Consider the following 25,398-nt stretch of genomic DNA (forward strand, 5'->3'; position numbering starts at 1 on the left):
CCCTCACCGCCTTTCCTCTTCGTTCTTATTCATTTTTTGGTCCTTCCTCCCCATCTTTCTCTTACCCTTTACCCCAATGCCTGGAAAAAGAGAAAGCAATGGGATGGAGAAAACATGTGGGTTAGTGGCTGAGGAAACAGACTAACTGAGGAGTGAACTGATGTCCACACTTACCCCTCACTTGTAAAACCTCCCCTCCTCCAATTTCCAAGTTTCAACCTGTTCTCCCCTCACCTAAGTCTCTCCTTCTCCCAATTCATGCCACACCCATCCTATGGCTCAGTTCCTGTACTTCTGTAGTCAGAAACCTTCTGTTACTCTTCATTTAACTGATCACCACCTCAGCCTAGCATTCAACACTCTCAAGTTTACAGATCTTGATTCGAATTCAATCTCGCAGTATTTCTCTTCATTCTCCGGATGCTACAGTCACTGCCTGTTCTCCAAACAGGCCCTCCCTTTGCTGCCTTTGCACTGCTCACTCCACTGCCTCCTGAACGCTCCTCATCTAGCTCTCATCTCCAGCCGTCTGTCTAGATACCATCTGTCTTCCAGGCCGACCTCAGATAATAGCTCCTCTCTGAAACCCCAAATATTATACTTCTCTTAGGACACCTGGAGCAGAAGTGCTAAGGGCTTTTTAAAGAAAACAGGTAAATAAAATAACAGCTTTATTGAGATACAATTCATGTGTTGTAAAATTCGCCCTTTTAAAATACACAATGCCATGGTATTTACATTCACAGGGTTATGCTACTACCATCACTGCTACCTAACTTTAGAACATTTTCATCATCTCATAAAGAAACACTGTACTTCTCATTTCTCCTCTCCCAGCCCCTGGCAACCATGAATGTCTGTTCTTTCTCTATGTATCTACCTATTTTGGTCAATTCATACAAACAGAATCATGGACTAGGGGCTTTTTAACCTCCAATAAGAAGCAACTTGTATTTGCAATTTGCCTGAAAAATCAAGCCTTTAATGTTATCCTCAGTATTAATATAATCATCAATCAAGATACCACATTAATAAAATGTTTGCATAATGTAATCACAGCTGCAGCCAAGTAGGGTGGTGAAGCTGTCTTTTTTCCCTCTCCAGTAGGAAATGGATTCCAACTTAGTGGGCATGCAGGTGCCCGAATACAAAGATGAACAGCACTCAGAAAAATCATCTAAGCCCCTAGAGGGCACTCCCCTCCTTAGGAGGCCCACAGTGGCTGGTTCTGCAGCCTGAAAGGCAGTGCACGCTCATGCTTTCCCTTCATCTCCTTTGCTTCCTGGTGTCCACAGACAGTCCCAGACAGGCCAGAGTCCTAGCACAGCTCATAAGGTGCTCCCAAGTCTAGCTTCCATTTATCTTCTAGTGTCCGTATCCTACTGTCTCCTCAACATGCTCTGCACACTAGAGTAACAATGGCAATCTGCCATTCATTGAATCCCCCCGGCCCCAACCCCTACCACTCAGTGTCACAGCGCAGCATCCACTCTGCCTCAAATCCCTGCCTCTCTTTTGCCCCAGGCGAATTCCACACAGCCCTAAGGCCACTGCCCTACAAGGCCTTCTCTGATCAAAGAAGCAACCAGGATTAGTTTTCTCTCTTCTTGGAGAGGATCCACTTGTCCTACTGTTTCTCCCATGAATTCCCCTAGTGCAGGAGCTTGTCTTCTTTGTCTTATAAATGAAAAAAATGAATGACATAAGGACATCCAAACAATAATCTGGAAGAAAGAATTTTTTTTCATCGCTAATAAGTCAGAGGTTAGGCCACACACTGTTTTTATAGTTTTTATTTTTATAAATTTTAGACTCAGAGCTAATCAGTACAGCACTTTCCAAAATTAGTATGTGGAGGGAAAGACTATGGAATTGTTTAGAATGCAGATTCCAGGGTACCAGAGTCAAGGACTGTTTCTCTGAGAGTCTGGGGCAGGGCTCCAGAGTCTGCCTGTATAATGAGCTCTCCAGGAGACTCCACTGGAGGGAATCTGGGACCCACTTTCTGAACAACTTGCTCCTAAGGGTGCAGTGTCTCAATCATCACAGTTTAATCTGCACTTTCCATTGGAAAAAGCTATGTACAGCTAGTTTTATCATTTTAATTAGTAGCACTTTTTGATTAGTAGCACTTGCTCTTGATCATTTACTAAGCCTCCTTCCTGCCTGAACACAGTTGCCTCCAACTGAGAGACACGTGGAGTGAAGAAAATACTAACTTTACTATCCAATACCATCATCCACCAGAAGATGGATGACTGCTAGCAAGCCACTTAAACTCTGGGATACTCTGTTTTCTCATCCATGAAACAAGATGGTTGGACCTTAACGAGCTTCCTTCTAACTACAAAATCCCATGATTCCATTACTGTCATTCCCATCCCTGCAATGGTCAGATCCCGACTCATCCCTTTCTGCGTCTTCTCCTCGCCTCCATCCTGTCCTTGGAGCGCATCACAATCCTGCCCTTCCACACCTGCCTCCTCCATCCCCTCCTCCTCACCAAGCCCCTCAACCTTCAGGCCCGTCTCAAGATGGGCCCTGTCTCTGATGTTGTTTTGTTTTGTTTTTGGAGGGGAATGCAGAAGAAACAATATACCCAATGCTGGCATCTCCACAGCACCAGGCATGCCTTCATAACTAAGTTGAAGAATCAATAGTTTGTTTCACCAGAATGACTAGAGAAACTGTACAGGATGCTAAATAATAGGGAGTTAGAAGAAGATGCTGTGGGGAGAGGAACCCTCTTTGCCACTCCTGCCACCACCCAGCAAAGCAGCAAACTATCTGACTCCTCATCTTCCCCAAGCAGATCCTTCTCCCTGCCCCTTCCTGGAAGGAAAACAACTCAGTGAGGTCCCTGCAAACATGTCTCCCAATCCTGGGTTTTTCCACATCCAAACTGAGTGCTGAGCCCTTCAAAGGGGGAGAATCACTGTCTATACATCAAAATCGTCTCTATTTAGGTGGGAGGGAGTGCTCCCTTTACACAGAAAACAAGAATAAATGTGGAATTAAAAAGGGCAAAGCACGTGTACTACCAGGATTCCACACAGTGTAATAATGAAATAACTGTCAGCAACAGAAGTTATAATGACACATAAAACATATTCCTATTCTATAAATAGTTTCAACTTTAATTAAATTTGATGTACTATCCTTCTATTGATTAAATTTCTTACCTCTTTCTAGGGATGTATAAAGTTTAAAAAAAAAAAAAGAAGAAGACTGCAAATAAAACATCCAAAAAGAAATGGGTTTCCCACCTGAGGGTCCCACTATTCTGATGGAAAACTGCACTCCTCCCTGTGGAAGTTGCTTAGGATCACCATGTTTCTCCTGTCTTGCTGTAAGATTGACTACTAAGTAACAAACTCTCCTTCACCCTTTCCCCAGCTCACTGCTCCATGCTGTCTTGCATTTCCACCACCCAGGCGCCTTAGGTGCAGCAGCCAGGATCGCCAGCTCTGAGGATCACAGGCCTCCTTCCAGAGGCCTCCCCGCTTCCCTTTTCACCTGTGAAACCAGAAACCCCACGCCCTTCACCACTTTCCATTCGAAGACAACAGTAAAACCACTCTGCATTTCTGGCTGTCGTCATGTTTTGCTTTTTTCTGTGGGGAGCAACGGAAGACTATGCCCCAGCACAGGGACGGCATCAACTGGGGGCAAGCGGGTAAAATATTCCTCGGCATTTCCTACCTCACGGTGTCAGTAGTAAAAGCAAAGGCCACTGTAAGCCTGTAATGACACAGTCGTTAGAGCTGCCCTCTTCCTAGCTTTCTCAAGGGGCAGATGATTATGGCTGGACCCTCAAGGCTGGCCTGTGGCTCAGGAAACTTATCTTTAGGTGCTAAGCTTGAGAGAAGAGCGGTATAAATCATAAGGCAACAGAAGCTGTGGGCCCACGTGGCTCCTAGAAGATCTGTAAAGTATCTTCCTGAGCCAAGCCCCAAGGTAAGCAGATGCGGTCAGGAGAGAGCAAGGGCACTTTACACAGGTTATCTCCCCAGCGCGACTGCTTATATAAAGAAGAGACTTGGGGCACTTCCCAAGAGACTCCCTCCTGGCAGCAGGGGAACCAGAGGCAGAGACACACAGCTGGGAAGCCTCCACAGGGCCTGTGCGCCTGCTGAACCGTGAGAGCTGGGATCTGGCAGGCATCCTGAACTGCACTCAGTTCAGCCCAACAACCTGCTAACAACCACGTCCCAGGACAGGAAGGCTCTTTGCCTTCACCTCCCCAGGCCTGGGGGAAAGACACTGGCGTGTGCTCACGTGGTGGGCAGGACGGCTGCAGAGAGGGGACCATAGAGGCACACAGAGACTCAGGCAAGAAAAGCAGGAAGGAGGGGAAACCGGCACCTTGAACTCTGGGAAGGAGGAGGAGTGGGTTTGGTGGGGACAGTACATTTTAATAGAAAAACATCAGGTGCTCCCATTTCAGGGCTGGATTAGCCAACTGTTTTAGAAATGGATGCTTTAGGACGTCCCTGGTGGTGCAGTGGTTCAGAATCTGCCTGCCAATGCAGGGGACACGGGTTCGATCCCTGGTCTGGGAAGATCCCACGTGCCGCAGAGCAACTAAGCCTGTGTCCCACAACTACTGAGCCCACGTGCTGCAACTACTGAAGCCCATGCACCTAGAGTGCGTGCTCCGCAATAAGAGAAGCCACCTCAATGAGAAGCCCGCACACTGCAACCAACAGTAGCCCCTGCTTGCTGCAACTAGAGAAAGCCTGCATGCAGCAACAAAGACCCAACACAGCCAATAAATAAATAATAAATAAATCTTAAGGAAAAGAAAAGAAAAATGGATGTTTTGGAATGTGGGATCAGCTTGTTGGTGAACACGCAGTGATCCCGTAACTATCTGCCAAGTGTGTGCATGCAGTAGGCACTCAACTGGGTGGGGCTGGGGATACATGGGGTCCTGGCCCTCCATTTAGGAAGTCTGGTTTAGGGAGGTGTCAGATATATACAATCATAACCTAAAACACAATGGGGGGCTTCCTTGGTGGTGCAGTAGTTAAGAATCCACCTGCCAATGCAGGGGACACGGGTTTGATCCCTGGGCCAGGAAGATCCCACATGCTGCGGAGCAACTAAGCCCATGAGCCACAACTACTGAGCCTGAGTGCCACAACTACTGAGCTCACATGCCGCAACTACTGAAGCCCACGTGCTTAGAGCCCGTGCTCCACAACAAGAGAAGCCACCACAATGAGAAACCAGTGCACCACAATGAAGAGTAGCCCCTGCTCCTCACAACTAGAGAATGCCTGTGTGCAGCAACGAAAACCCAACGCAGTCAAAAAAGAAATTAAAAAAAAAAAAAAAAAAAAGAACACAATGGGATGTGGACTATTCTGTCTCCCCACTGGAGCACGTAAAGAACAAACACTAATGACATCAGGAATAAACCTCCTATTTGACAATCTGGACAAATCCTCCACTGTCTGGGCTACTAATGCTCCTTCAGCTCCTCGGAGCTGCCTGCGGCCTGAGCTGGTGCTGAAACAGCTGACTCTGAGCACTCGTCCACTGGATCCCTGCAGGCTGTCGATTCCCAGACCTCTCATTCTTATCATCAGTGCAAAGTGCAAGGTCCTCTGGTCTCCCGTCCTCAAGTGAATGCACATCCCCACAGAGAACTATTTCTGCTTCCCAAGGACGCATCCTTCCAAGCTCACTGCTCTGCCTTCCCCACCCTTTCCTCTCTCAGCATCTGAACATCATCACAGAGTGCACCACTCAAATCTGTCCTAACCCTTACCTGGCTCTCCCGAAAACACTACTTCCTTACAGTGAGACCATGAATTTCTCCACACGCACCCTTCACCTGGGCTGGAAGGGAGGCCAGTGTTCTCCAAGTTGACTACAGGCTAGCCCCATATTGTTGCTTTCCCGCCTCACGCAGGCCCCCCAGCTCTGTGGCTTTGTCTCCTGCCTATTTCCTATGAGGGTGGAGGTTCAGAGAATGTACTCTGACATCCGGCAGTCTTAGGTTTGAGTTCTGGCCATTGGGAGCTGTATGACCTTGGGCATCACATCATTTCTCCAAGCCTCACTTGTACTGCATGTAGGATGAGGCTGATTAAAGTACCCATATCTCATAGGACTGCTATGTGGATTAAACACACTATGTGGAAAGTACCCAGGATAAATGCCTGGGACACAGAAGCATGCAACACCTGCTGGCTATTTTATATATATCATTATAATTTGCAAGCTTCCGGGTCTATGTGGAGGAAGCATTTTCAATATCCTGACCTCACTTGATCTCTTGGAATCCAGTGACCCTTGCTGCCCCCTGCACTTCAGCCACTTACTTCACCAGCCACTGCTCTCTCAAATTTCAAGCCAGACATCCTAGCTGCTGAGCACAATGGTTCATCCTTCCTTCCAGTTCTCTCAGGCCCAGGCTCCCACCATACTGACTCTTCAACTTCCCTGAGACGTCTACTTCTAAATCTCTCCCTTTTCTTCTTAGCCTGGGCCTCATCCTGATGGTCTCTCCTTAACAATACAGCACCAAACCCATGGCATAATACCTGAGCCACTACCTTTATGATACTTTTAAATTTCCTGCCCCTTTAACCTCCAACCGTATCTCGTCCCTTGACACCAGCCTGAATTCAGTTACACCCAGAGATGGCAAACGTGACTGTCTCCATTCAAAGGGAAATGGGATGTTGTAGACAACTCTAGAGTGTCTGTGCCCTCTAAGTGGGCTTCACTACTCACTCCATGCAGAAACGTACAGTCACTGTTGCTATACCTTCCAGTTGCTCAAGAGAAGCCAGACTTTTACATGAGCATCCCACTTTTAAAATGTTGATGACTAACTTAAAGATGGCAAAAAAAAAAAAAAGGTAAATCAAAGAAAACATGTCTTGGGGTCAAATTCAGCCCAAAGGCTGCCAACTGCAAACTGTGATTCAAACCAATGACTTCCTCTGTGCTGATACCCAAAACTGTTGATGGCTGGTAGAGAAAGAAAAAGAAAAAAACAACAAAAAAAGCACATTTCTGGCGGTATCTATGCTACATCTTGAACACTGGAGTCCCTCGTGCGTCTAAAGACCTCCATTCATCCCTTAGGATCACTCTTCCAACTCGAGGTACAAAGAGCTGATGCTGTGTGTATGTGGGTGAGTAGGGGAGTATGAGTGCGCACAGATGGGAGGTGTCCATCCAACATGGGGAAGTGGGGGAGGAGGGAAAGATATTCCAAGATGAGGCAAGAAGCTACTCACATTTATAGAGGCAAGAAAGAATACAGTGTGTTTAGGGTGGAACAAATGGTTCAGCCACCAGAAGCATATTATGTGCTGGGATGGGGACTGGGGGATATTGTGGGGGAACTTGCAGGAGACATGGCTAGTGAGATAGATCAGAGCTGGGTAACAAGGGGCCTTGCATACCATACTAAGAAGTATGTTTACTTGAAAGCAATAAGAAAGTAATAAAAATCTTGAACACATGATGTAGCCTTGCAAAGGGATGGCACGGTTATCTAAGGGAAAAACCCAACATTGTCATGAATTCCATTTTTCTTGAATCATAAAGATAGGTAGGATTAGTGCTAATGTTTTAAGTTGCAAGATATATTAAAAGTTTAAAAATCAAAGACCACAGGGGCTTCCTAGGTGGAGCAGTGGTTAAGAATCCCCCTGCCAATGCAGGGGACACGGGTTGGAGCCCTGCTCCAGGAAGATCCCACAAGCCGCAGAGCAACTAAGCCCGTGCACCACAACTATTGAGCCTGCGCTTTAGAGCCTGTGAGCCACAACTATTGAGCCCATGTGCTGCAACAACTGAAGCCCACGTGCCTAGAGCCCGTGCTCTGCAACAAGAGAAGCCACGGCAATAAGCCCACGCACCACAACGAAGAGTAGCCCTCACTCACCACAACTAAAGAAAGCCTGCGCACAGCAAAAAAGACCCAACACAGCCAATAAAATAAATTTATTTAAAAAAAAAATCAAAGACCACAATAGCCTAGAATGCCCTTTCCTCTTTCTCCATCTGGTGAACTCTGACTCATTCTTAAAGACTGAGCTCAAAAGTCAAATCTAACAGTTTTCCAAATCCGAATCAGTATCTCTTTGCTCTATGAGCTTACTCTTTTTTGCACAGTTCTACTTCTAAAGCACGTAGCCCTTTAAATCGCACCATTTTCTAAGTTTGCCTTCCCTTTAGACTGCAAACTCCTTGACATCAGTGTCTACATCTTATTCTTACAAGGTTAGCATAACATCCAGTACGTGGTAAACACTCAAATATCTGTTCTCTACACAGACTGAAAACACTATGGGATCTGATGCTAGGACCTGCCACAGCTTAAGTATCTATAAACTTAACTAAAAGCATATACTGAGTATTCACCTGTGGTAGGCAATGATGAGACTGAGACATAAGGTGCATCCTTGACCTCAAAAAGTACATAATCTAATGTCTTAGGAAGTGTCATACGAGTCTTCAAGAATCCATAATCTAGTTATGGGGCTCAAAGTACTCCATCATCTTGTCATAAGAGTCATGACACACAAACAAAGGCAAAATCAGGAAAGGATCATTTAAAATGCATTTGTCTGTGTGATACTTTCACAACAGACTGAGCATCAAGTCCAAGAGAAACCAGCTGTCTCCACCTTCAGAGTTGCAGACAAGCAGTTAAACTTCTGCTGGGCAAATACAACCCTGAACCCTCTGCATACTGTGTCTACACAATGATGAGTCATCACTTACATCCTATGTAAAGGTGCAAATGAAGAGTAGAATATAGTCTACAAAATTTGGGGTTGCTTTTGGCATTTCCAAAAGAGGTAGGATTTTTAACATGTTAGATTTGCTTATTAGTTACGTAAACAACTTCACAAAACATTTTTGCAGAACTGTCTGCAGCTGTTCTTCCATTCAGCTGTGTCATGACGATGATGATATCAAATGAGGGTGCATGGGGAAAGCCCTCTGAGGTTCAATATTATCCAGGTTGTGGATTCCACTTTCCAACCTTATTGAAAGGCTTCTGGAATTCAGCTGAGTTACTTTCTTTGCCTAAGAGTTGGAGGGCCATGTATTTATCGTCTGGTCATGGCCAGGCTCACTCAGATCAAGTTGCAAGCCTCTGAGAGAGCCCTGAGCTTTGTTTCAGGACTGAAACAAATACAAAATAAGACTAGACACTAGCCAAATGCATGGTGAAACGCAAAAGACATAACACACTAGCATAGGAAGTGCAGGGCTTACACATCTGAAGTGAATTATTGACAAATTAAACTCTCTACTAGGGAGATGGTTCATCTCCAATGGGCAAGGGCTTTACTTCTAGGAAAGCATATTTTCTTCACTCTGGGGATAAGTCCAATAATAACATGGAATTCCTACAATTATTTTGTTTTAAAAACATCAGAGTTTAATATAGACTGGCTTTTTTAGTCATGAGTTGACTTGCTCTTTTGGGCCAAAAATTACTGTGACAGAGGGCAACAGAATAGACGTTCTTTTCCTAGTTGAGAAAGAAGGGCTTCAAATATATTTCCAACTTTTTCTGCATGTGTTTAAAAACAGAGAGTTTTTAAACTACCATGCTACCATGATAGCATGTCAAAAGTCAGGAATGTTTTAAATCTCTGCTATGCTAATCCATGTTTTACATATTGTATAACTTAATTTTATTTCCCAAAAGCAGCTGGATAAATTATTCAAATTAAAGGGAAAACCAAAAAGTGAACTAGACAAATTTGTCTACTAATAGATTACTCTTAAAAAACAAAACAAAACAAAAAACACCTAAAACTGTTATTAAGTGCCATCTTCTTCAAAACAAGGTACTGGGAACAGATGGACATGATAAGTAATTACAAGGTTCCTAATTTGATAAAGTCCTTTTGAAAATCAATATTTAGGGATAATTTCCACTGGTTAGTTTCTGTGAGCATGATAACTTAATTACCTAACACACTGTTAAGAGCTGGGGATCTACAATAACTGTTATTTGGTGATCTAAAGAACGTAACACTGTCTCAAAGAACTAAGTGGGGATCTCCTGAGCTTTGAGAAGGAACCTGCCTTTTCTGAACCACCTGCAGGACGTTTCTGGCTTTGACATCCGTGTCTGATTGGGCTGATGTGCCCTGTGATGACAGTCTTGTCCTCCGTGTTCCTGACCCTTGTGTAATCAATCCTCCTGCCCGCCCCCCCTGGCCCCTCAACACTTTCCTAAAGGCGTCAAGTAGCAGAACGGTAGGCTGAGGCTCTGCAGTCAAGACTTGACTGGGGAGCTCTGGAAAGCTGAATCACCCAAGTGTAAGTGTAGCAGCAAAGAGAAAGTTAAAGGACTCTTGACACTGTCCCTCCAAGACTATTACTCAAAAGCAGAGAGATGTTAATGGAGCAGAGGAATACAACAGGCCTTCTTTGTAAGATGGGACCTGTAGATTCCAAGTTTGAAACTACAGGCAAACATGGAGGGATACGAAAAATGGTCATCAGTGACTCTGTGTGTGTGTGTGTGTGTGCGCGCGCGCACATGTGCTTTTTGAGGTCCTTGATTTCTTAGTTTGTATTTAAAGCCTGCCTATTACTTCATCACTTTTTTTTAAACAAAGTATACAGTATTTGGTAGTAATCCAGTCACTAGTTGATTCTTTTCTGGAAGGCAGGGGTGTGTGTGTGTGTGTGTCTGTGTGTGGGTGTGTCTGTGTGTGTGTGTGTCTGTGTGTGTGTCTGTGTGTGTGTGTTCCCTTCTTATTACTTTCCAAAGGTCTGAGGCTTTTCTGAGACTGGCGGAGGTGATATTTCTAACATACTGAGTTCCTTCAAGCCTGGGCCCTATCTTATTCATCACCACCAAAGCCCAGTGATCTCTGTCTCCCATGAGGTTCTCAATGAGTCTTGGCCATTTAACTGAGCATTTCCAAATCCGCACCTTGTTTTCACTCACTGTAGCTTTGTGGTTAGATTACTTTTGATGTAATTCAAGCACTTCTGAAGGGAAGGAACAACCTGCCAAAGTTTCCATTCTGCTGGCTTCATTCAGGGTGAGTCAATTTCAGGCTGTAAATTCTGAAACCCCAGAAAGCTTCTTTTCTAAATATCTACATCTAGTCACAAGAAACAGCACACAGCAATCTGCTTAGACTCTATTATCATAATACAATTTAGTACAAATAAGACAAATTTTCTTGAGACCACAAAGAAATCAGGATGGAGAAATGGGAACTAAGCATCCTGGATTTTCAGCCTGAAGCAGCAAAGTATGACTATTTAGATGTCATAGTAAAAGGAAAGAAAATTCATGACCTTCGTTCTGGGCTGTATATCTGATGTATCTTTCTGATACAACGGGGTTGGGCATCCTTCCTTTTATCTTATTTCCCTTCCTGGAATTACAGTGTTTGGAGCTATTATGATATGACACGGTATGAGTGAGAAATTGTCTTCTAAGGTCAATGTCTTATAAGACAGAACTAAAACCGAGGCTTGAACAAAGAAAAGGGAACTTAACTCAGTAGACCATTTTTTATTTTAAGAGACATAGAAAGAAATGGTCTAATCATAAAGTTAGGAACAGAGAATCTAAAACTCTTCCACAAATATCATGTTCTCTGTGTGTGTATACACAAGTTAGTGTGAAATAAAAATGCAATAAAAACATGGAGAAGCTAGATAAAGAGTGACAGGGAAGAGAGACAAAGACAGACTTTACCTTAAGCAAAGTGGGGTAGCAACAGCTGGGGACAAGCAGGTACTGGGAGCCAGCCAGCAGCCATGCACAGGTTGATGGATTCACACCAGTGAGCATGCAGGGGTAGGAGGATGCGACACACATCACCCTGCCCACAACACAACCATCAAGGCAGGCGGACAGGCAGAGATATCCACGTTCTATTAGAAAGCAGTTTAATAGTGTAAATTCTTATCTTACGGATTCAGCCTTTGGCCAGCCCATCTCTGCTCCTGCTATATAAGGGGCAATCTATTTACAGATGTTAAAAAAAAACAACAAAAAACTAGCAATATTCAACTAGCCGTTAACCAACAGGCCATCCATTTTGTTGGATTACCACTCAGCTTTCACAATTCAACCAGTTCTGATTATTCTGGTTTAAATTATTAGTCTAATAATTTTATTAGACTAAAAATTTATTTCATTTTGCCTTTTTTTTTTTTTTAAAGAAAATGAAAAAAAAAAAAGTAACCGTAACTCTTTTATGACTTCCTTTGGACTTTATCCCCTTCCTATCAAGATGAAAACCATATAACTCTCCCATTATCTTCTGTGTCCTGGGATTTTTAAAAATTTTTCTTCTCCTTTCTTTCCCAGGAATCACCTACCACAAGCAGATTCGTCCCCTGCCCCCACCAAAGGATTTGGGAAAAGTCAAAGAATTTAAAGATAGAAGTTACTTTTGAGATCATCAAATCCCCCCTCCCCTCCTTCTCTCTCAGGTAAGACAATAGTCCCAGATGACGTGAGAGGCTTGTCCAGATTCATGCAGAAGTGGACCTGGATTCTAGAACTCAGCATCTGGGCACGGGCTCTCTCTGCACGGCACCAGGTGATGGGTGGAGGAGTATTCTTTAGCTGCTGAAGGATCTATTCACATGTACACATTTGCTCACAGACTACAATGTAAAAGAAAGTGTAGGACATGGAATGTCAGGTCTCCTGAGTGGTGCGGCTGGGGAAGGGGAGTGAACTCAGGGCCACAGGGGACAGTGCTACCTGGTAATCTGTGCTCACAAACCCTTGCTCTGTCACTCAGCAGGCATGACCCTTCCTGAACTGGGAGAGCCATACAACCTGCCTCCTGTGAGTGGGTGGGGCGCTAGGATTTAGGTTCAGCTACATTTTCACTGGAATTGTACTCAGAATCCAACGCTATTAAACTTTTTAGAGAAAACCAAACTCACATATTAGTCAACATTTTAGCTAACAGTAATCTAAAAGTTTTAATTACTTTGGACTAAGAAGAAAAGCTTGAAAATGCTTCCAAATCTTGATTTTAAAATAAAAGAGGATTTTCAGTATAGTCTCAGAAAGCAAGAGATATAAATGTTATGGATATAGGTTCTGGAAGAGAATTAGACCCTTTAGTCAGAGAGAGGCTGGAGCCAGGAGAGAGCTTGGGAATCTGGCTTGATACACAGTGCACATAACCCAGGAGGAACCCTATTTTAAGTTTTTGAACATTATAAACAATGACTTAATTTATTTCCACCTCGAAATAACTGGGTTGGATTTTTCTCAATAACTGTTTAGGAATGCATATTTAGAGACAGAAATTGATAACAGAATGTTTCAGAACAAAAAGTTGGACAAATCTCATTGAAATAAATTTAGAATGGGTGACTGTCAATAACATATTGCATGCATTTACCGTCTTGATAAAAACATAAGAATAGCTACTTAACAAAGCAAAAGGCATAAGGGTATTGAAAAACCCATGTGACTTATAGTGAAAGGGAATACAGCAAAGGTATTATTTTTCAGATTTTTAACTAGTTAATTCCTCCCCTGTGAACCTGTATCTAAAAAACCTGGTGAAAGGTTACAGAGGCAAAGGAAAAACTTTAAAAGGTAGCACATATATGGGGGGGTAGCAAAGAGTAAGGAGTGTAAAGGGAAAAAAAAAATGGTGATCTAGGAGCCTCCTATCTTCTTGAGAAACCGTCTAAGCTGGCCTACGCAGGAGGACATGGGATGCACAGAGGTATACAGCCCAGGCTGGATCTACCCTCCAACCACAGCTGGGGGTCCATTCCTCTCAGACAACCATCCATTCCAGAATCCACCATTACCAAGAGGAATTATGATGTATATCTTTCAAAGTTTTTTTTTTTTCTGTTTGTTTTAAAAATTGACCTGGTTTGATCAGGCAGATCTTGTGATATCCAAAAATGGCATTCCCTGCTGTGTGATGAGAGAAGACCAAGTTTAACTAGGTGGTCGCCACATTCGATAAGGAGAGGAGTTAAAAATAATGGTCGACTAAATGATGCTTAGAGCTGAGGTGGTGCTCAGAGGCTCCTAAATCATGTATCTATTCCCAGGTGAACTGCTGACTGGCAAGTGAAGGGAGAAGCAGGAAGGGAGTGGCTGAGGCAAAGGAGGGCCCTGAGCCCCAGGGCCAGAAGCACATTAGTCTTCGGAAAGAAGGTCACAGAGCTGCAGCACGCCACCAACTTTCATCAGAAAACGAAACCAAAGGGGGGCCCTATTTTGGTGACATGTATGTTATGGTAGATTAAAAATGGTCACAAATTCTTTGCAGCTTCTCCCATCAAGAGGTGGAATCCACTGTCCCACTCTGAAGCAGCGCTCTCCCCTGAACTGCTTGCACTAACAGAATGTGATGGAGGTCATGTTATGTGACTTCCAAATTCCTGGTCTCTTTTAAGGCTTTGCTACTTCCTCCCTTGTTTCTGCCATCATATGAAGGAGCCAGGATGAAGGACCACACAGGGGTGATGGGCCCTTCCAGCCCAGACATGTGAGTGATGCCACCTTAGACCCTCCAGCCACCAATGACCCTCCAGCTGGCTGCAAAAGAAGCTCCCAATTAACACACTGAGGGATGAGAAATAATAAATCTTCATTGTTTTAAGGAATTACTTTTGAGGGTGGCTTGTTACATAGCAACAAGTAACCAAAACATGTATACTGTGTTAGTATGTACTATGCTGATATAAACAAATATGACGGAGAGATATAAACTCATATTCATTGATATAGTTTCTGAACTTGAAAACAACAATAAAATATTGCTTAAAAAATGGCAGTGGACTACTATATATAAAATGGATAACTAATAAGGACCTATTGTATAGCACAGGGAACTGCACTCAATACTCTGTAATGGCCTATATGGGAAAAGAACCTAAAAAGGAATGGATATATGTATATGTATAACTGATTCACTTTGCTGTACACCTGAAACTAACACAACGTAAATTAATTATACTCCAATTAAAAAGAACAAAAAACTGCAGTGGCGCGTACGGGGCTTTAAATCAAAGAACCTGGGCTAAAGACTTGGACCTGCTCTGTCCCCTGTGCCAAAGAATATCTGTGATCTCACACAAGTCATTTATTCGCTCAACCTCTGTTTTCATATCTATAGATTCCTTATGGAGTCAGAAAGATGACAAAATGGGGGCAGCGAAAGTAAAAAATGCTTTGTAAACAGCAAGGCATATTACAAGTTAAGCTGTCATTGTTGCTGCCACCTACATGTTACTTAAAGACGGTCTTGTTTTTCCTTTCCTGCAAAGACATCCTTTGATCAATGCATCCAACATAACTTTCTCTTTGTACGTTTCCTTCCGCAGGGAGGCACTGGTGCGCACACAAGCACACATGCACAAGGGGCCTCGCAAAGACCGTGAGGTGGTCTGAGCCCCACAGACAGTCCCATTCTTCCTTTTCATCATCGTGCAGCGTTCAGGCCCTGTTTCAAGCCCAGGGACACAAGTCTCATCCCTTTTCACTATCTCCTGAAAGGTAGATGATAAGCTACCCTTTATCTCACAACATACTCTGGCACTGAAAGGAGAGAAAAGGATGAAAAGAATTAGCAGGGTGCTTGGAAACCTAAACCAAGATGAGGGAAGGAAGGATTAAAAATGATAATTATATCACAAAGAAGAATGATGTCTAAACAGGATGAAGAGATATCTATGCACCGTAAGGACATCTGGAAGGGAGTGTCTGTCACCTGGAAGAGCTCGGCTCATGATTCATGAATGAATGAACAACCGAATGAAAAAATTAACTGGAAACAGGCAACTCGGAAAGTCCATGAAGTGAACAAGTACTCACTCTGAAACAGGGCAGCCAGGGGCCTGAATGAGTGACACAGACTCACTGGAAATGGCAATTCCATTTGGATGGGAATGAAGGAGGGAGGAATTTATTCTTTAAGATGAGGGGCAAAAGGTCCACAAACTCCTTTCTTTGTCTGTGCAAGTATAATAAATCCTACATAAAAGAGGCTGTGACTTCCACCGAAGGTAAACCTCTACTGCTAAAGTTTCCTATACTTTACCTTACTCCGTCCTGACTGTAAAGGGCTTTTCTCCCTGAATTCTCCACACAATCAGTTTTGGTCTCAAATGGCTCTAATTTCTTAGCAGTGCTCTTTATAAATACGCTGGTAAAGGTCAAGTCATCATAACTTGATGCATATTCTAAAATGCTCCTCTTTATACCTAACCAGTCTCAGACAAAACCTTTGACACGGATCACACATAAGGATAAAGTTATGTAGCTTTTTTCTCTTAAAATACTACCAACTACTACAACATATCAGGCTCTCTTCTTTTTACTTCCACTTTCACGTGATTGATTGGGTTTTTATTCTCTTGCCAAAGTATGACTTGTCTGTCATCATCCTTAATAAATGGGAACCCATTAATATGCTCAACTAGGTTATCAAGTCATAGGCTGAGTATATCCTGCATTTACTGATTCATTCAGAATTAATATATACACAGAGGAAAAGAAAGAAGACACAATTCCTGACCCGTAGAAATGTCCTTTAGCGGGTGACACAAGACTTTACCCATGTTAACAGTTACATAACAATGCAAGGAAGTATATGATCAATTGGAAACATGGACAGGATATGTTGGGAAGACCCAGGGAGTGAGACGGGTGGTTGGCTGAAGAACAAAGACCTTGTGGATAAAGTAGAATTTAACTGGGAATCCTGCAGGATGAACAATATTATCAGAAAAGGTAGAATGGAGAGATAAAGGCACCTCATGCTTTGAGAGGTGAGCCCAGAGCTTGGAGTGGAGAATTTCTGCAATACTGAGAACTGGCCATAAAGAAGGGGGTTAGGGGAAGACTGCAAGGATTTTATAGTGAGACAAGGAGTAGTATTACCACCTAACGGCCGGGAGATAATTTTTCTCTTCTTCAACATATAAGTCATCATAGCCAATAGTGGGCCTGTTCATTCATTCACTCATAAATGTAGGTTGATATTTTATATCAAGTCCTGTTCTATGTACTAGAGGCTATAAAACACTCCCTTCCCTTGAGAAGCACAGAGAGCAGGAGAGACCATCATGAAAAGGGCTATGATAAAGAGATACATGGGAATTCAATTACAGGGGAGCAGAGGAGAGACACCTAAGTCATCTTTAGCGGCTGAAGACTGAAAAACACTTCAAAGAGAAGGAAATGTGGTCCTGAAAGAGGAGACGTTTGTAGAAGGGGAAGGCAATCGGGGAAGGGCCCACTGCAAAGGCAAAGGCCCGGAACCCAGGAGAGCTCGGTGGGGGAGGGGCGGGGGTCCAGCTCAGGTGGGAACACAGGATGCATGTGGAGAAGGGGCAGCATGGGGAGGAAGGGTCACTGACTGTTTAAAATACAGGAAACCAAAGAGCTGTGAGAACGTATCCCTCCCTGCCAATAATTTACCGTGGGATTTCTGAATGGCTTCCTTCTCCATGTGTCCAGTTTCTTCATCGGAGCCACCCTGAACTGACCATCCTTTGGTCCTGAATGCCAAAGTCAAAATTAGGTCCATACGCACTAACCACCCTAAGGTTTATGGTCACAAGACTCACAGACGCTTAGGGATAAAAACGGAAGGCTTCTACTTGAACCTTCTTTCCAGGGTAACATTTCTTCTACGCATTCCTCGGAGGTGGCCATCCGGGTGGAAAGAAGTCTCTCCAGCCCCAGGGAGCTCAGTTTACCTCAGGAAGCAGCCCAGTTCATGACTGTGCATCATCAGCGGTGAGAAATTTGTTTTCCTTATATTGAGATTAAATATGTCTTCCCTTCTTCTATCCCTTTCGACCCCTAGAGTGACTGAAAAAAAACAGCCTGCTGTGCCTCCTCCATGCAGATGGTGCTACATTATGTCTATCACAGTGAATTGAGAATTGTCTCTTTTCGTCTCTAAAGGTCTTGTTAATTGACAACTGGCTTCGTTTTGATTAATTAGGTGGTCTAATATCATATGCCACCTTCCTTTTCATGAAGACCCTGAAAGCACATCTGTCACAGTCAGTAATGCTCCGTTCTCCTCCTTTACTGATTAGTAATATCTCATGTTCGCACAGTGCTTCAACTCTTTCCAAGCATCTTCACATAAATGATCACATCATAATGTCATAAGAAAGTGCTACGCCACTGTGTGTTAGCCGCACAAATATCTTTGCATCTGCTCCATGATACACTATAAAGGATGGGGCACATCATGTAAAATATTATCTGAGAGGATCCTACGGCTTCTGACAGTACAATGGCTAGCAAATGCCAAAGAATTAATGTTTTTAAGAGAAGAAAGAAGAAAGTAATCATCAGAATAAACTCTGGAGGTCTACTCCAATCATGGACAAATAACCGATACTTACCTTAACTATGGACCATATACATTCCTATCTTAAGAAACCATCTGTATAATCACAATTACTCATGCAACAAACACAGATACTAAGTGCCTGGCACTGGGACTGAGGGAGACAGAGGTTAGAAATGGGGTTAAGGAAGCACCATGTTAACTCTGGATATTAAATGTAGAGCAAAAGTTGAAAGAAATAAGATGGTCAAAATCATGACTTAGTGACCTGGGAAAGATGGAGGGGAGGATCTGGCAGGGAAGAGAGGAGGGCACCTCAGCAGGGCAAACAGGTTGTAAACCCCACGTTTCCAAGCACGGTCTTCCCCAAAGCATAAAGCACCAGCTCTATGGTGGTGCTATGGAGACTGTCAAGGCTGGGGTCTGCAGACCCTTGCATTCTGGAGTAAGCCTGGTCCTGTAGGGTTAAGGGGATGTCCTGCTACGAAGAGTAAAACGACAGCAGCTCTTCCCCCATCAAGCCAAAGAGAGATGTGTTTGTTACTCCAGAAAGCGTTATAGGGATTTAAACTTCTCATTGCCTCTGCAAGTTATAGGTCCGGGTAGATGTGTGACTGTAAACATTAAGGATCCCTGCGAGCAGATCTATGATGCATGTAGGGTTGCATCCCATGGACACAATGGTTAAGCACCTGTAAGATTCACTGTGGAGGATCAAATGACATGCCTACCATGGGCTGACACCTCACTGCCTCCCTGGCTACACACTGAGGGACACATGTGCCTGTTTCGTTCCCAGCCTGCAAAAGTGCACAGGCACCCCAACCTGAGGAACCTCTAAGGATTAGGGACTTATCCTGAGGACACCTGGCTTTGACCCGAGGAAGGAGACATGGAACTACCAAGTCATAGTAACGGTTCAGTGATTTCTCCACAGAAACAGGAGGATATTAGAGTTCCCTGACACTTGGGGCCAACGAACTGTGCCTTCGGTGATGCTAACACACAGGACAGAGGAGAAAGAAGGATGAACGGCTGGCAGACCGACCTTGTTGGCAGGGTGCAGCAACCATCTGCTGTGAGTCTGACTTGAGTTTCGTAGCTGTCCAGGGGGCACACGGACTGATGAACGGAGGGACACTCCACAGTGCTGCAGTCCACGCTGAAAACTGGGGGGCAAACAGAGGCACCGTTCACTGTTACATTTACTTGCACTTTGAGTCCCCAAATGAAACACTGGCTCTTCAAATTTGTGCAGTTTCTTTGCGTCCTGAAAACCCTATCTTAGCACTGCCATTTTCATCTCAATCACATTAGAGAACTGTAACATGACCCAAATCTTCCGTTCAAGAAAAGAAGGGAACGAGACACTGAAGAGTTAAGAGGCAGACGCAGAGAAAGACAGAGAGAGAGTTAAATCAATGGCGGTTCTGTGGATGGTGACCATCGGCCAGAGGCATTTCTGATGGAACAGCTCAAGAGATGAACAAGGGACTGCTTGGCTTGAGCATTTTTCTAGCAGTTAAAAAAAAAAATCTGAGCAATGGTTAGAAACTTGCAATGAGGAAATCACTACCGTCCAGACCTATTCACAGACCACATTAGAAATGCAGCCACAAGAACAAGGACATTAGAAATACCATAAAGCAAGAAACAGCTGGGACGTGACAACAAAACAAACGTGGCAAAGAAGTTGAGTGAATAGCCAAAGATGACTTAGCACATGCTATCAAGTCAACGGATGGATGGCGGGGAGCTGGTAAGGAGAAAGATCGGGGCTGAGTACTTCATTATAAAATGTCTGGCATTTTGATGCATATATTTATCTAAAAATAACTTTCTGCTTTATGTATGATGATTGTTTTTAAATGTAATGCTTTAAAGTGACAGATATATCTGCAAATGAGGACGGTGACCTTCTCTGGGGGAATGAAGCAGGCAGCCATAGCACCATAAATTCTAACCCTACCACCCCCTCAAGCACACTTTGAAGGGGAAATAAAAAGAAGAATAAAAGAGAGAAAGACAGGGTCCCTCCCTGAAGGTGCTTATGGACCAGCAGATTACCTGGCTCTCTGACTGAAGGGCAGAAGTCAGGCTGCCAGCAGCTCAAAGCGGCAGGTGTGCAGTGTCCCACAGGCACAGTGGTGGGGGGTGTGGGGGGCTGGCTGTTGCTGCCACCCTCTGATGCAAAGCAGCGAGGCTGCTGGGAACAAGCCCGTGCATACCTGGTTTGCACTCATAGAGGTCACAGCACTCTCCCGGCTTCCCTGAGGCTTTGGACACAAGTATGTTCAGGTATCCCGGCTGACAGACTTTCCGCAGGCAGCCCGCGGGGTCGCACACGCAGCGGCTGGGGAGGGGGCAGCACTCCCCGGGGGGCGCGTAGCCCTCGATCAGAACAGAGTCTTCAGGACAACGCGGAGAGAACTGGACTTCACAGCGGGCCTTGGAGCAATCTGGCTTCTCTTCTAAATGGGAGAGAAAGAGTTTAGCACAGACCCGGGGGCAGCATGGGGCACTTTCCCCAGAAGCGCAGGCAGTCCCTGATTGATCTACTCCCTGACAGAGAGGAGGTGAGGGACAGAAATCCGGTGAGGACCCTCAAATGCAGCTGAACCTCCTATGGAAATCTCTCCCAAGACCTGCTCCTGCCACCAGAGTGAGAGGCGAAGCTGCCTTCCCTATCGGCCTGCCCCTCCCTTGTGCTGAACAATCCATGCCCAGCACGTGGACCGGATGAAGAAAGGCGGAGGGAAGATGCCTACACGACGTGGAGACTCTGAAAACCAGACCCAGTCACTGACGAACGGAAGGATCTTTAAGTTTAAAAGGAGTTTTAAGGGCTGTTCTTTGAAAACAGTGTACACATTTAAATATCAAAACAGACCCACAAATACCTAATGGCTACTTTGGGGGCGGGAGACAGGGTGCATGACAGTCAATATGGAGGAACTTGACTTGCAAGCTCTGAAATTTGAGGAGATGAATGTATTAAGATGACATGAAAGCTTTAGTAAGATGGATATTGGGCCAAATTCCCATGTAAGTTCACTAAATGACAGCCGGTGTGTTTCTATCCCTAGCAGAGACCCAGCAAATGTACCTCATTCTCCTTTCTCCAATACTGTTCACCAACCTATTGCTGCACGTCCATTTTACAGATAAGAAAAATAAATCAAGCAAAGCCCTAGCTTCTGGAGCCTCAGTCCACAGCTCAGTTTCTTGGTTTAAGCTTTTAAGAAACCTACGGCCACATTAGGCCCTTGAGGAAAAGCATGAAATAGACCAAAAACACATCATCATAGCCCCATGATCTTTGCGGGGAAAGAGTTTGGAAAATGTTAGGTGAAAATAACGCCATGTAGTATTGGGGTACATTCATAAGCTCTGTCTTTCCTAAAGTAAAACCCACAAAGAATCACAAAGCAGGGTTAGATGCAACAGGTCTCCTAGTTCAGCTGTCTAAACTGAAAATTTTAGTCTATTTTGTAGATAAAGAACCTGAAGCCCAAGAATTCAAGTGATCTGCCTAAGGTCATTGGTAAAATTAAACCAAGAATCCAGGCCTCCTCACTTCCAGTCTACTTAGCACTTTATATTACAAAAGTAGATCTATTTCCAAAATCAGGTGTCCCTCAGGTCATTTTCTACCTTGATCACTGTATCTTTCATTTCACTGTCCATCTTCCTTGTCTATTTCTTGCCTAATCAAAAGATAGTATAGGAGAGCTTCATACTTGTAGTCCTAATAACTTCATTCAAAAATATTTCTCGAGTGCCTGCTGTTTCAGCAGCCTGGGATACACCACTAGGAAAACAATCATAGATGCCTGCTCTCACATAGTCTACAATGCAGTGAAGGGTGATATAAAATAAACAATAACTTATAAATAAGAAAACTATACAGTAGGAGAAGGTGATAAGTGTTGGGCTGGGGGATAGAGCAAGGGGGAATTACAGTGAAGAAGTGGGGGGCAGTTACAATTTGGTAGGAATAAGCATCACTGGGAAGCTGACGTTTGAAGAGATTTGAAGGAGTGAGGGGTGGGCCATGGAGACCTTTGGGAGAAGAGCATCCCAGCAGAGGGCACAGCTACTGCACCCCTGCGTATCCCAAGAGGAGCAAGAGGCCAGTGTGGCTGCAGCAGGATACGTGGAGGATCATATACCCAATTTTCACATGACAAGTCCAAGCAACTGCCTTGAGAAGAGAACATAATTAAGAGGAATTCCACTCCCGGATCCTCATCAGTGTGGGCAGAACTGCGGAGGAGACGATGAGTCTTGGCTGTTTGGGAGATGGAGTGTGTAAAGCACATTGAGTAGATGGCTTATTTGGCAAACATAACACATGGTCTCATAATTAGTAAGAGTGCTATGACTTTAATTGCAAATAGCACTTAATTTCTACTCTTGTTAATGGGCTGTAATTAACTTACTCTGTATCACATTCTATTACACTCTTATTCTGCAAAATATTTGGTATGTATAATCAGACTTTTTAAACATATGCTTCAATAAAATATGTTTTCATTAAAGCCCAATAGATGAGATCTTCCTAGGTAGTCTGCTCTTTAAGTTTCTTTCAACAGTCCCAGCAATGTCACCTACTGATGTGGATTTTGCAGCTCAAGCCTTGAGACATTTATTTACTTCTTAAGACCTGCCTCAGTAACACACGTGGGATAAGGCAGGCTACCACAGACACTGCCTGAACCACCATCTGAAATGATTTAAGAATGTTAAAAATGAGGATTAAATCTTATTAAATGCTTCTCAACTTTTCTCAAGATTCATATTGGCTTTCCCTTTAATTTCCTAATACAATCAATTAGTGGATTTTAAACAAGCCTTGTTTTCTTAGAATAAACCCTGTTCTAAAGATCCAAATGGATCTGACTTCCTAACATTTTAAGATTTTTAGATTAATCAGCTTGAGTAATATTAGCCCGCAGCTTTCTCTTTGTGTGTGTGCACGCTGGCCTCAGACAGTCTTCGTTTCAGAGTTACACTAACGTTTTCAGTGAGCTGTTCATCATTCTACCTCTTACTCTGCTATAAAGCAGTTCAAGTAACACAGGAATTAACTGTCCTTTGATGTTTTCATGCAACTCACTTATGAAACTATCTGAACTTTGTATTTTTTTTTTTAAAGGAGGAAAGATTTCTTCTTTGGTTATTATTCAGATGTTCCACCTCTTTTAGAAGTATCTGTACTAACATATATTAGTTAAGAAATAGCTCATTTAGATTTTCAAATTCATTTCAGGCTTTATGGACCAAGCTTTCTTTTTTGTGGTTTACCTGTTCATGGGTTCTTTCAAGTTTTTTAATCGCTTCCTTCTTTGTTTTTCAGATTGTTTAACTGGCTTTTCTATAGGTTTAAAGATTAACTCTTAGTTCACTTTCTCTTTTATTTTCTCAGAAGTGTGAATAATTTTAATTATGTTTTCAATACTTTAGCCAAATATTACTTTGGTTATATTCTAATTTTTGACACGTACTGCTCTCAGTGTAACTCACTTTTTTTTTATTGGCTGCGTTGGGTCTTCGTCGCTGCACGTGGGCTTTCTCTAGTTGCCCTGAGCAGGGGCTACTCTTCTTTGTGGTGAGCGGGCTTCTCATTGCTGGGGATTCTCTTGTTGCGGAGCAAGGGCTCTAGGTGCGCGGGCTCAGTAGTTGAGGAAGAAGGGCTCAGTAGCTGCGGCACATGGGCTCAGTTGCTCCGCGGCATGTGGGATCCTCTCCCAGACGAGGGGTTGAACCCGTGTCCCCTGCGTTGGCAGGTGGACTCCCAGCCATTCACCACCGGGAAGTCCCAACGTAACTCACTTCTGATTCAATTTTGATCTTCTCTTTAACTAAAGATGTTTTAGGACAGTGCTACTAAATTTCTGAACCCGTAGACTTTTTCGGCTTTCCTCTTGAGTTTACAGTTTCACTGCCTTGTTGCCAGAGAATGTAGGATATACAATTTTCTACTTCTGTTAATCTCTTGAGTTTATGTTTGGGTTTTTTTTTTTTTTCTGGCATGTGTGTATGTATATGTGGCTTATGGCCAAATATAAAATACATGAGTATTCAAAAAGGACACACATTCTCTGCTTACTGAATACAAATTTGCAAATCTATTAAATTAAGCTTGATTATGACATTCAGCTCACCTATATCTTACACTTTTTCTCAGATTTCTAAGAAGGATCTATAAAAATCTCTCACAATGAACCAGCAAATTCTCCTCGTATTTCTAACAGTTTTTAATTTTAATTTTTCAAGGCTATGTTATTAATTTCATGACTAGCACGCATAAGATTCAAACCTGTTATACTGACTTGGCAAACTGTAAAGTGATGCTTTCAAAGAATTTGGATTTCTAAGATCTAAGTCTTTTTAATTTTGTAATCGTTAACTTTCTTAGCTTTATTCTTTTCTTCTCTCTACCCTCTATTCACCTTTGAATAGATTATCTAGAACCCTTACTCACCCAGCATCCTTCCCCTTCCCCAACCAGTCATCAGCCTGTCACTTAAAACCCAACTATGGTTACCACAGCATCAGGAACTGTTTTTCTAATACCTTCTTTCTCAGTCTGTTTCTAAACAATTCTTGCAGTAGATTTCATTTATTCATCTATGTCTCTACTCCATCTCTCTTCCATGGAGAAAATAAGGAGAAAACTACAGACACACCATATATTTTCTATCATTTGGAAGGCTTATCTGATATTATCTCTGAATTTTAAATTTTATCCATTTGAAGAGAAGCCTCTCCTGGCTCTTTCCCTATGGTGTCTAACAAATCTATATATAATACCTAACTTAATTAACAAGCTTTTCAGTCTGGTTGCCCTGGCAACACTTTGTAACTGGCATCTTTAAAAAACAAAAAACAAAAAAAACAAAAACAAAAAAACCTTGCCCCAGATATAGAAAGACTAAAGTGACAGTATCACTTGCAACAGAGGTAATTAAGGGAAATAAGCTGTTTTCATCATATTACTAATCTTCCTCTAAGAGGTTAGCCCTCAAAATACAGGGTCACCCAGTATTAAAGTGACTTTATAATA

General features: G+C 43.3%; 1 protein-coding gene across 4 annotated transcripts in view; it reads right to left on the minus strand.

Moving 5' to 3' along the window:
* Nucleotides 1–25,398, minus strand: part of CRIM1 (cysteine rich transmembrane BMP regulator 1) — a 198,984-nt gene that overhangs the window by 87,396 nt on the left and 86,190 nt on the right. For 3 of the 4 annotated variants that reach the window (XM_057740812.1, XM_057740811.1, XM_057740810.1), the window contains exons 3-4: nucleotides 20,558–20,800; nucleotides 19,378–19,498 (exon numbers count right to left, since the gene is read on the minus strand). In XM_057740812.1, coding sequence (XP_057596795.1) covers nucleotides 19,378–19,498; nucleotides 20,558–20,800 — 364 coding nt within the window. The remainder of the gene's footprint in view (nucleotides 1–19,377; nucleotides 19,499–20,557; nucleotides 20,801–25,398) is intronic. The other variant, XM_057740813.1, reaches the window with a different exon arrangement.

Source organism: Hippopotamus amphibius, chromosome 7 (assembly GCF_030028045.1).
Source record: "Hippopotamus amphibius kiboko isolate mHipAmp2 chromosome 7, mHipAmp2.hap2, whole genome shotgun sequence".
In the NCBI taxonomy this organism is placed as follows: Eukaryota; Metazoa; Chordata; class Mammalia; order Artiodactyla; family Hippopotamidae; genus Hippopotamus; species Hippopotamus amphibius.